The sequence below is a fragment of the Notolepis coatsorum genome (assembly GCF_963971535.1).
Source record: "Notolepis coatsorum genome assembly, chromosome: 8".
Lineage (NCBI taxonomy): Eukaryota > Metazoa > Chordata > Actinopteri > Aulopiformes > Paralepididae > Notolepis > Notolepis coatsorum.
In genome coordinates, this window is record NC_140172.1 from 62,421,082 (window position 1) to 62,433,875 (window position 12,794).

A 12,794-nucleotide genomic window follows, 5' to 3' on the forward strand; every position below is an offset into this window, starting at 1 on the left:
ATTCACGAACGATCGTTCATTGAACGTATTCTTGTACCGGATCTCCTCTCTGGTAAACAAGAATACCCTGAAGACTCTGGCAGGAGCACTCATTCAAGGGTACTATGACTATGCGTGCACCTCATGGTACCAAAGCACCTCAAAGGCGCTTAAAACAAAATTACAAACATCACAAAACAAACTGGTCAGACTACTACTTGACCTGAACCCCAGAACCCACCTCACCCCTGCCCACTTTGCCAACCTAGGATGGCTTAGAGTAGACGACAGAGTACAGCAACTTGCAATGGGCCTGGTCTACAAGATACTGTGAAGGGTAATTTCACATCCCCTCCTCCTCCACCTTCCCTCCTCCTCCTCCTCCTCCTCCTCCTCCTCCTTCCCTCCTCCTCTCCCACCTCCTCCTCCTCCTCCTCCACCTTCTCCTCCTTCCCTCCTCCTCCTCATCCACCTCCTTCCCTCCTCCTCCTCCTCCTCCTCCTCCTCCTCCTCCTCCTCCTCCTTCCCTCCTCCTCCACCTTCTCCCACCTCCTCCTCTTCCTCCTCCACCTTCTCCTCCTTCCCTCCTCCTCTCCCACCTCCTCCTCCTCCTCCTCCTCCACCTTCTCCTCCTTCCCTCCTCCTCCTCATCCACCTCCTTCCCTCCCCCTCCTCCTCCTTCCCTCCTCCTCCACCTTCTCCCACCTCCTCCTCCTCCTCCTTCACCTTCTCCTCCTTCCCTCCTCCTCCTCATCCACCTCCTTCCCTCCTCCTCCTCCTCCTCCTCCTTCCCTCCTCCTCCACCTTATCCTCCTCCTCCTTCCCTCCTCATCTCCCACCTCCTCCTCCTCCTCCTCCTCCTTCCCTCCTCCTCTCCCACCTCCTCCTCCTCCTCCACCTTCTCCTCCTTCCCTCCTCCTCCTCATCCACCTCCTTCCCCCCTCCTCCCTCCTCCTCCCCCCCCCCTCCTCTATTTGTGAGGTCAGGATTTCTGTTTAAATGTGAAGGGTAATTTCACATTCTTACTCCTCTAGGGCCCCACAACAGGGTTGATCGTGAAGTCATGTTATCCTTCTCTCAAAAACTGTTAAAACACTATATCCATTCTTTGTATTCAGAGCAGGCCAGATAACGCTTGCATCCAAGGCCGCAGCGAGCCCTCCTCAAAAGCCCATTCCATTTGACTCCCTAAATGACCATATAAAGCCAACCCAATCAGAGACGAGCAAGGCGTCTCTATTCCACTGTGTTAAAACACATGACATTTTGCTTTTTGTCACTTTCACTCTGACAGACCTGTGAATATGCACTCTGACAGACTGAAAGTCCGTCCGTATGGGCGTACTGTATTATTTTCTTTTCCAATAAACCTGTATTGTATTCATTTAACGTGAGTAATCCGGCTGTCTCTTTCTGCTCCTGTTTGATTATTTCAGAATGCCTAATTCGCAGTGTGACACTGTTTTAGGCTGCTGGATGTCCGTGGAGAACCTGGTGGTTTGCACTCTGATTTAAGGCCAATCTCTTGTCTCTGTATTTCATTTAACCATCCCTGGAGACGTCAAAAATCCACCACATTCTTGGTGTCTGAAGCGGGGATGCCAACCGATCCTGCCGGTGCAGACGGGCTCTTCATCGCTCTACAACACAGCCACGTCTGGGACAGTGAGGAATTGTCTGTCTGCATCGGCTGGTCGGGACGGCATTCCACGGGCATTACATGCAGCGTCGCGGCGAGTTAGGTAAGCAGGAGTGGGGGGGGGCCGTCTGAATGTAATACTATCTGTGTTATTGATTATGTACGTGACACTGCGAGAAGCTCAACTTTGATGTGGGCTTTGGTCACTATCTGTGTTAAGATAAGCTACATACGTGACACTGCGAGAAGCTCAACTTTGATGTGGGCTTTGGTCACTATCTGTGTTAAGATAAGATAAGCTACATACGTGACACTGCGAGAAGCTCAACTTTGATGTGGGCTTTGGTCACTATCTGTGTTAAGATAAGCTACATACGTGACACTGCGAGAAGCTCAACTTTGATGTGGGCTTTGGTCACTATCTGTGTTAAGATAAGCTACATACGTGACACTGCGAGAAGCTCAACTTTGATGTGGGCTTTGGTCACTATCTGTGTTAAGATAAGATAAGCTACATACGTGACACTGCGAGAAGCTCAACTTTGATGTGGGCTTTGGTCACTATCTGTGTTAAGATAAGCTACATACGTGACACTGCGAGAAGCTCAACTTTGATGTGGGCTTTGGTCACTATCTGTGTTAAGATAAGCTACATACGTGACACTGCGAGAAGCTCAACTTTGATGTGGGCTTTGGTCACTATCTGTGTTAAGATAAGCTACATACGTGACACTGCGAGAAGCTCAACTTTGATGTGGGCTTTGGTCACTATCTGTGTTAAGATAAGCTACATACGTGCTTAAAGGGCTACATACGTGACACTGCGAGAAGCTCAACTTTGATGTGGGCTTTGGTCACTATCTGTGTTAAGATAAGATAAGCTACATACGTGACACTGCGAGAAGCTCAACTTTGATGTGGGCTTTGGTCACTATCTGTGTTAAGATAAGCTACATACGTGACACTGCGAGAAGCTCAACTTTGATGTGGGCTTTGGTCACTATCTGTGTTAAGATAAGCTACATACGTGACACTGCGAGAAGCTCAACTTTGATGTGGGCTTTGGTCACTATCTGTGTTAAGATAAGCTACATACGTGCTTAAAGGGATTGGGTGACACTACGATAAGTTTCAAATTATAACCTTCTCCTCCTCCTCCTCCTCCTCCTCCTCCTCCTCCTCCTCCTCCTCCTCCTCCTCCTCCACCTCCTCCTTCCCTCCTCCTCTCCAACCTCCTCCTCGCCCTCCGCTCTTTGTGAAGTCAGCAGTTAGGCTTTGGTCACTATCTGTGTTTATCTCTATCAAGCTTTTCCAATGTTATACCTGCTCTGCCACTGCACAGCAGTTAGAGGCAGTTAGGCCTCTATTCCAAGCACTTTTGAATATATAAGTGCTATTCAAATGTTCTAAATTCCATAGACACTGTCTTATACAGCTTATTGAGGCACTTGTCTTTCCGCCATCACAGCATTTGTAATACCAGCGTCCTAAAGTTGGATTTGTCATTCCTTTTGATATTTGATTGTAATGTTACAACTTGTAACCCCTGGTGGTCACTATTTCCACATGTTTCAACTTGGGCGACAGCTAACTGTAAACAGTTTTTTTTTTTTCTCTCTTTGTTTCCAGCCAGTACAACTATGAGGGAGTCCCTACCTCCCTGTTGTATATCCAGACATGTAACACACTGACCATGTTTGAAATTGTTGTTGTTTTTTTAGTTTTTTTATTTCTTTTCCTTTGGCCGGCGCAATCTCATTAACGCAACGCATGACATCCAAGATGCAGTACTAGTCAATGCTGTGGAACTCAGATCTATGGAATGTGAGGGGGAGGATGGTGCGTTTCTCTCAGCGCAGGAGAAAGAAGATAACGAATATGCACCAGGGCCGTACTTCCCACTGCAGGGCCACGCTGTCCCTGGGCAACCACACCACCTAGGGGCCCCATCTCCACCAGCACACCAGCCACCATACCCATATGAACCCGCGGAGGACGACGACAACCTAATCAGGTTCAGTCCCAAGTCCAACAGGAACCGCCTGCTCAACATCTCGCATGATATGGCAACACCACAGCAGGGCCGGTGCTACGGAAGCGGGGCCCAGGGATCAGTGGAGGCCCTGGGAGGGCAACTGGGACAGGAACTCCAGCTAAGCTCCCTGTGCAATAGCCCCGCCCTGCCACGAAGATAAGAACGCACCGCTGCTGGGATCCACAGGAACCCCTACCACGCACCCCAGTCGGCAATACAAGCCCTTTTGCATAAGTAGGACCTACCCCACCACGCCAACGACGGCCCCGGCCTGTACAACCAACGAATATCCTACCTCCCTACTCCCTGCACCTGGTGTGCTGCTGTATTCAACTATGGGGAGATGACTGCTACTGTACTCAACGGCATCCAGCCTCCTTACAACAGATATATCGTTCTGTGTGTGAAGGAGTGGGAAGACACCTGACTGCTACTGTACTCAACGGCATCCAGCCTCCTTACAACAGATATATCGTTCTGTGTGTGAAGGAGTGGGAAGACACCTGACTGCTACTGTACTCAACGGCATCCAGCCTCCTTGCAACAGATATATATTGTTCTGTGTGTGAAGGAGTGGGAAGACACCTGACTGCTACTGAGGACGACAACAAGGGAAGCCAGTGTGCATATTAAAAAGTCAAATTTCTGATTTAGATATGGGTACATATTCAGAGTTTGAAAATACTACTTATATTAAGACTGCCATTTTATTTTATTTGTTCTTTGTTTCCTATTAACTGCTGTCGGCGCTTCGGGTCACTGAGAAGCGCTTTATAAGGCGCCAGCGACCAATCTGTCCCGGGCCTGGGACTCCTCCCCTTTTCAATTTGCACCTGAACTTTTTTCCCCCTCTTCTTTCTTTCTCAAGAGTTATTGTTCTACCTTATTATGTTTTTTTTAATTTTTTTTATTGTACCTGTATTTTGCAATTACCTGCTTGGAATTATCGTCCTACTTAGCCAAGTATGACATTATGATGTATTAATGTTGATTGATTTCTGTATGGTGTCTTGAGACTGTGGTTTAGTGATATTGATGGTTGAAATTACCAGGATGTGCCAAAAATGGCACAAAGTGGGGAATGTGAAGGGTAATTTCACATCCCCTCCTCCTCCACCTCCCTCCTCCTCCTCCTCCTCCTTCCCTCCTCCTCTCCCACCTCCTCCTCCTCCTCCTCCACCTTCTCCTCCTTCCCTCCTCCTCCTCATCCACCTCCTTCCCTCCTCCTCCTCCTCCTCCTTCCCTCCTCCTCCACCTTCTCCCACCTCCTCCTCCTCCTCCTCCACCTTCTCCTCCTTCCCTCCTCCTCTCCCACCTCCTCCTCCTCCTCCTCCTCCACCTTCTCCTCCTTCCCTCCTCCTCCTCATCCACCTCCTTCCCTCCTCCTCCTCCTCCTTCCCTCCTCCTCCACCTTCTCCCACCTCCTCCTCCTCCTCCTCCACCTTCTCCTCCTTCCCTCCTCCTCCTCATCCACCTCCTTCCCTCCTCCTCCTCCTCCTCCTCCTCCTTCCCTCCTCCTCCACCTTATCCTCCTCCTCCTTCCCTCCTCATCTCCCACCTCCTCCTTCTCCTCCTTCCCTCCTCCTCTCCCACCTCCTCCTCCTCCTCCTCCTCCACCTTCTCCTCCTTCCCTCCTCCTCCTCATCCACCTCCTTCCCCCCTCCTCCCTCCTCCTCCCCCCCCCCTCCTCTATTTGTGAGGTCAGGATTTCTGTTTAAATGTGAAGGGTAATTTCACATTCTTACTCCTCTAGGGCCCCACAACAGGGTTGATCGTGAAGTCATGTTATCCTTCTCTCAAAAACTGTTAAAACACTATATCCATTCTTTGTATTCAGAGCAGGCCAGATAACGCTTGCATCCAAGGCCGCAGCGAGCCCTCCTCAAAAGCCCATTCCATTTGACTCCCTAAATGACCATATAAAGCCAACCCAATCAGAGACGAGCAAGGCGTCTCTATTCCACTGTGTTAAAACACATGACATTTTGCTTTTTGTCACTTTCACTCTGACAGACCTGTGAATATGCACCACACTGTTACCTTAAACTAACCATAACCCTAACCGGCATAACCCTAACCCTTAACCCTAACTTTCTATCTTAACCATGAAACATTCAAATGAACCATCAACATATATATTGCTGTGTTTGTATCAGGGTGGGTGGGTGGCTTACTGTAGTACTTTATTTAAATTGTTTGATGAGACTGTGTTGGTGGCAAAAGGTTGGCGGTAGCCCCGATTACTGGCAAGGCTTCTACTTACTGTCACTCAGAACATCGTAGGCCTCGGCAAGTTGACAGAATATTTCTGTGGCATCAGATTTGCTGTTTTTCTTTGGATGGTACTTCAAGGCAAGCCGTCGATACCTGGTAACATTAATATCAACGTTAACTTACCAAACAAAATAATTTTTTATTTGATGGTATTAGCACAATGCTGATTTATTTTGCAAAATCACGCACATCCCAAAACAGTTTTGCACACTTTAATTTAGTTTGACAGTTATTGAGATTAAATTAGTCTGAATTATGGCCACCCGTGATGTCAATTGACCTCATTCTGACCTCTGACAAGTCCAATATCTCCAATAAAGGGGTTATAGCATGCCGGTTAAGCGATCATTATATGATATTCTGTACCCACAAAAAGCTAAAACAAAAGGCCAGCTGTCACAAAACAGTCACATCTAGAGACCTCAAAACCTACTCTAGCGAGGCCTTTAACCTAGAACTGGAGAGCCTGGACTGATCAGAGGAGCTCAGTGGTACACTAGTTGAAGAAACATGGCTTGGTTTCAAAACCAAATTCTCAACAACACAAAACGACATGGACCACCAGGGTAAAAAATCGCGCTGAGCCGTGGATGCACTCCAAAATACGAAAAAATATTCACAAACATAAACATAAAGACAGATAACATGCTCATCACAGACAAGGTGGATGTGGCCAATTACTTAAACATTTTCTTCACAAACATAGCCACAACACTGGTAAATAAACTACCCTCCCACTCAGGGCATTTTGTGGTAGAACACATCATAGCCTACTACAATAACCTAGGGGTCCGCAAAGACAATTTCAAACTAGAAATGGTAACAACAGCTGAGGTACACAAAAAACGAAAGGTTATCCTATAACCTAGTTATTTGAATACTGGCAGAGCGTCTCGCTCTTGCCATTATGAGATAACTCTTATCTCCTAGCGCACCTACTGTGCTCATGAACAAACAATTTGCACCCATGCACATGACCAGGCCACGCCCCAGCATCCTCCTATAAGATGGCGGACATGGTCACACTCTACCTTCCGCGGAAAAAAGGTTTCCAACATTGAAAACCCAACCAAGGGACCTCAGGGCGCTTAGAGCGAGACGCTGTGCGAGTATTCATATAACTAGGTTATAGGATAACCTTTCGTTATATTATCATACTGTCATCGCGTCTCGCTCTTGCCATTATGAGATATGGGGCAGAGCAGACGCGTGACCCGACAAGTGTACCCCCTGAGGGCCCGTAAGCCCTACTACAAGGGGGGAGGGGAGTCCCGTCCACCCGCCCGTCCTAACGAAGGGGGGGAGGCAGTCAACTCCACCAAAGTGCGAAAAAAGGGGAACCAGAAACCCCTAAAAGCGCACAGTACAGGCGGGACCACGTGTGACACAGCACCCCGTGGCACACACCCACACACCCCTGCTAACCCACCGACTGGCGGGACGCAGGGGAGGTCCCAGACCTCAAACCGACCTCAGACGGAACCCCCAGTCATGTCCATGAGGTAAAACTTAATGAAGGGACCTGGGGAGTACCAGGAGGCCGCAGCACAGATGTCCTCCACCGAGGCCCCCCCTAACAAGGCGGCAGAGGCCGCCACTCCACGAGTGGAGTGCGCCCTGACACCCCCAGGGGGGACCTGTCCAGCCAACGTGTAGCAAAGGGCAATGCCCTCGCACAACCAATGTGACAGGCGCTGCTTGGACAGTGCCTTACCAGCGCGAGGGCCACCGTAACAAACAAATAGTTGATCGGCAGCCCTGACATCCCGCGTCCAACTGAGGTAAACCCCCAAAGCACGGACACGACAGATGAAGGCTCGCCTCTAACCCACTAGTGTGAGGAGGCGGATGAAATGCCTGAATCACAATATCCCTGGAGCGAAAAGAGCTCCAGATATTCTTTGGCACGAAGACTGGATTAGGCCTCAGAGTCGCACCGCTATTGGCACGAATAGATAGGCACTCAGGCCGCACCGAGAGAGCACACAGCTCACCCACGCGCTTAGCGGAGGTGATGGCCAGCAGGAACGCAGTCTTGAAAGACAGCTGCTCCAACGGCGCCTGCTCAAGAGGCTCAAGCGGGGCCTCCGACAACCAGCCCAGGACCAGTTGGAGGTCCCAACTCGGAGACAGAGAACGTTCCACCGGCTTGAGACGTCGAGCGCCAAGCAGGAAACGTTTCACAAGAGGGTGGCTGAACAATGTAACGCCCTCAAAACCCACATGACACGAGGATATAGCTGCGGCGTATACCCTCACCGTCGAGGCCGACAGTCTACCCAAAATAGACTGAAGGAAGGAAAGGACAGCGTCCAGGGGGCAGGACACCAGGTCCCAGCCCCCCACCTTACACCACTCTTGAAAAGTATGCCACTTACCCGCGTAAACCGCGATAGTGGAGGGAGCACGCGCGTTTCGGATGGTGTCGACCACAGAAGGGTCAAGACCCATCCCCTCCAGACTCACCCCCTCAGCAGCCAAACCTTCAGTGGCTGTCCCAGAACAGGGAACAGCCACAGAGATCCGTGTGCCTGAGAGAGGGCCCGCGGTGACCAAGGAACAGGCCACGGCGGGGCTACCAAGAGCTGGATCAGGACCGGGAACGACACAGCCGTGCCCCGGTCCGGCGCGATCAGGATCAAAGTCCTGTGCTCCCGACTTATCCGCTCCAACAGCTGAGCTATCAGGTGTATGGGGGGAACGCGTACAGAATCCCAGGCGGCCATGGAGACATCGATAAGGCATCCACCCCCAAGGGAGGATTGTCCCCCTGACTGACCGAGAACCACAAGGGGCACTGGTGAGACTGTCTGCTCGCAAACAGATCCACCATGGCTTCCCCGAACCGGTCCCAGACTTGCCTGACTATGTCTGGACGTAGTCCCCATTCGTCGGAATGAGGACCGCCCCGCGACATCACATCCGTGCCCACATTCTGCTTGCCAGGGATGTGGAGCGCCCTCAGGCTGCGCAGATTGAGAGACGCCCATAGCCAGAGCTCGACCGCCGCCCGGTGCAGACGGATGGAGCGTACTCCACCCTGTCTGTTGATATACGACGCTGTCGTCGTGTTGTCCGTCCTGACCAACACGTGCTCGCCCACCACCAGGTGGCCGAGCCGCTTGAGGACCAGAAGGACCGCCTTCAATTCCAACACATTGATATGCAGTGCAGACCGGGTAGCATGGCACGTCCAGCTGCCCCCTACTGCGTTGGTCCGACACGTCCCCCGTCGGTGAAGACTGTGACGTGTGATAGCCTGCTGCCTATGGAGATCCCGCTGGTGAGGGTACCAGTCCTCCCCCAGTGGTCGAGATCCCCCAGTATTGACATGGGAACCTTCAGTCGTTTCCACTTGCCTCTCACCAGGTCTATTTTCATACTGGAAAACCACCTCTGTATCCTCCTCATAAAGAGGAGGCCAAGAGGGACCACAGAGTGAACAGATGCCATCATACAGAGTAGGCGCATCACGGACAGCGCCGTAACCGTCCTGCCAGGACGCAGCCCCCTGAGCGCGTCGAGAATATCCACTCGCCGCCGCTCCGAGAGGGTTGGCCTCATGGGCCTTGAGCTTAGAACCAAGCCCAAGTACTCCACCTGTTGACTGGGAAGAGGAGTACTCTTCTTCCAGTTCACAGCAAAACCCAGACTGGTGAGGAATTCCACCACCAGCCTGGTATGAGACCTGGCGACCTCCTCCGACCGGCTGAGGAGCAGAATGTCGTCGAGATAGAAAATAACTCGTATCCCCTGACGACGTAGAGGCTCCAGCGCGGTCTCTACGCACTTGGTGAATGTGCGGGTGGCCAGAGAATAGCCGAACGGCAGCCTCTGGTATTCGTACACTACACCCTGAAAAAGGAAGTGAAGGAATTTCCTGTGAGGAGGGAAGATCGGGATGTGAAAGTACGCATCCTTCAGGTCTATGGAGGTGAACCAGTCTCCCACTCTGACAGAGCTTATCAGGTGTTTGACGGTCAACATCCTGAACCGCCTCGTCGCAATCAGCCGATTGAACGCAGACAGATCCAGAATAGGTCTGACACCTCCCGATTTCTTGGGCACCAGAAAATACCAGGAGTAAACGCCACACATCGCGTCCTCCCTTGGGACCACGGCGATGGCTTGCTTCTCTAACAGAGATTGGATCTCTTCGGCCAGAGCTGTCACTGCTGCTGACCCTGACAACAAGGTCTGCACCAAACCTGAAAACGGAGGGTGGGGTAGCGCAAACTGCAACACAAGCCCCCGCCTCAGCGTTCTCTCCATCCACCTCGACATATGGCACTGCTGTAGCCATATGTGATGATAATCCCAAAGCGCACCTGCCGCCACTTGGCGCTGGTCCCCCAGGAACCGTAGATAGGCGGCCTGGTCCCACCCGCTGTGCGTTGCCAACCCTGGACCCGCCAACCGCACGAGCAGGGTGTCTCGTGGAGTTGGGATATCGGACCCTGACACTACCAACGAGGCAATCGCACCCAAGGGGGGACCCCAACAGAAAGGGCCGGTTTGATACGGGGGAAGCTGACATCACACTGGGTGACAAAAGCTCCCCCACTGAACACCTCCCCAGCATGGATTGCTGAGGAACTGTTCCACAGCTGGACATGCAAGGTGCGAGGTCCCCACACTGCCCGATAGGGTGGGTTCCTACACACCGTAGCCCTGCAGTGATATTACTACCACCTAAATCACGCGCGCCTGCCTGACCACCGCCGGTCTTCCGGCCGTGGGAGGCACTAACGTGATACCCGGCCTGGCGGGGTTGGGGGAACCCGCGCTGCGCCCCAAAGGGCCTCGAGCTCCCCCGCTGACAACCTTTGTTGTTGACAGACACAACACCAGGCTCACCAAACACAGACGCAGAATGTGTGGCGTGGAAGCCGCTTGACAGCACAACATTCTCACGGACAGACCCAGGCCTAGCCATCAACTGGGTGTCAGCCCCTGTCCCCATGAGAAGCGAAACGTGGGGCCGCTTGCGCTTCATTGAAGGCACGCGGCCCGCAGCCAAGGGAAACAAATCAGAGCCCTTATCCCGCTGGTGTTGGGGGGGGGAGTGACCGGAGAGCGAGCTAGACACAGCTAGACGGTGACGTTTTTTTAGGGCGTGCTCATCTAATGTAGCCGATCCCTCGGCCGCCAAGGCTGTCTGCCTTGCGATCACCTGTTTTTGGTGTGTCCAGGGTACCTCAGGTGGGGGAAACATGGCCGCTGGTTGAGGGCCTCGCCACAGTCGTTGACGAGGCCGCGCTCTCACCTCTGGCTGCGTGGTGCGAGGCAGTGTGGGGCCTAGGTCAAATAGCGCCTGCGCTCCTGCGGAAAGACCAAAGAGTCCCTCTGCTGAGAAGGGAGCCCTCCTCCTCCTCAAGGGAAGACTGCTCCAACCAGAGATGCCTGTGAATAAGAGTTGACAGCATCCTGATCCTCCCTGCGGTTATAGCCTGCGACTGAGTTAAAAGTTCTATAACCCCAAAAACACGTACGATGTTTTCGGCGTCAGCTGGCCCTACAGCCCCACTACCCGACACCAATGTGTCAACAGTCAACTGAGCAATGACACTGGTCGCCGCTAAATTCCGTCCTGTGGCGGTATAAACTTCATCAGCCCATACAGCCACCTGCCGGGCCGACTCGCCCTCAGGCGTCGGCTTCCGGGTGGGACACCGTTCAACCATGCCAGGGCAAAGGATCGATGCTACCTGGCTCTCAAGCCAGGGCACACCTGCCTTGCGCCCTGTTGTCAGCCCATTCACCCATAAAAGGGGTAAATAAGCCTCAGCAAAACCCCCCACATTAGACACCGATTGACCTTCAGCAATGAACCGGTTAAGAGAAGGGAAGAGAGGTGACAGCCCACGGCGGGGAACAAAGGAACAGTGACCCAGCATCGTAGCATTAGCATTAGCCGCACGCTCCAGGATAGCCGGGAAAACATCCAACTCAGAGTCATGACGACCATGTTTACCCAGATATCCTGCCCCTTGCGCCAATACACAACTCGGTTGTCTCACGGGACAACGAGCAGTATCACAAACACTAGCATTGATGACTGGCAGCGCAGGCCCTACCTGTGCGTGACCTAGCCCGACAGCTAGCCGCCGTGCGACGTCCCTCGATCCGCTGTCACGAGACGAGGAAACCCCAGGCCAGGCCGCATCTAGTTTTTTACCAACCCATTTCCAGTTCCGCGTTCGCGTTCTGCGATCTGATTGGCCACTGACGTTTCTGGTGCGATCTGATTGGCCACTGACGTTTCTGGTCATGTGACATGTGCGCCCAATCGTGTGACGCCTGTGTCTTTGCCCATTTCCGCCTCGAACAGCATGCAAACTATTTAACGCCTAGTTTATCACTGGTTAAGCTTAGGCGACTCTTTCGAAGTTGGTTAAGGTTAGAGTTTGGAATCAGAGCTGGTGTTCTATCGCCCTGCTCTAAGACAAACTCTAACCTTAACCAACTTCGAAAGAGTGCCTAAGCTTAACCGGTGAAAGAAACAGGCGTCACACGATTGGCCGCACATGTCACACGACCAGAAACGTCAGTGGCCAATCAGAACTGGAAATGGGTTGGTAAAAAACTCGACGCGGCCAGGCCCGATGCGATGTGCCCGAGAAGATTCCAGGGGCTGGCAAATCTCCGGCGAAAACCCAACATTGTGTAATTTCTCTCTGCATTTCCTAACAACTAGTTCATGGAGTGCACTGCAGCGTCCATGTTGGAAACAAAAAAAGAGGAAGGTAGAGTGTGACCATGTCCGGCGTCTTATAGGAGGACGCTGGGGTGTGGCCTGGTCACGTGCATGGGTGCAAATTGTTTGTTCATGAGCACAGTAGGTGCTAGGAGATAAGAGTTATCTCA

At 52.1% G+C, this 12,794-nt stretch overlaps 1 protein-coding gene across 1 annotated transcript in view; it reads right to left on the reverse strand.

The window, feature by feature from the left end:
* Positions 1–12,794, reverse strand: part of dnajb13 (DnaJ heat shock protein family (Hsp40) member B13) — a gene marked incomplete at both ends in the record, with an annotated part of 33,054 nt that overhangs the window by 14,424 nt on the left and 5,836 nt on the right. Inside the window, one exon of the mRNA XM_084320442.1 lies at positions 5,917–6,020. Within this exon, the coding sequence (XP_084176568.1) occupies positions 5,917–6,020 (104 nt within the window). The remainder of the gene's footprint in view (positions 1–5,916; positions 6,021–12,794) is intronic.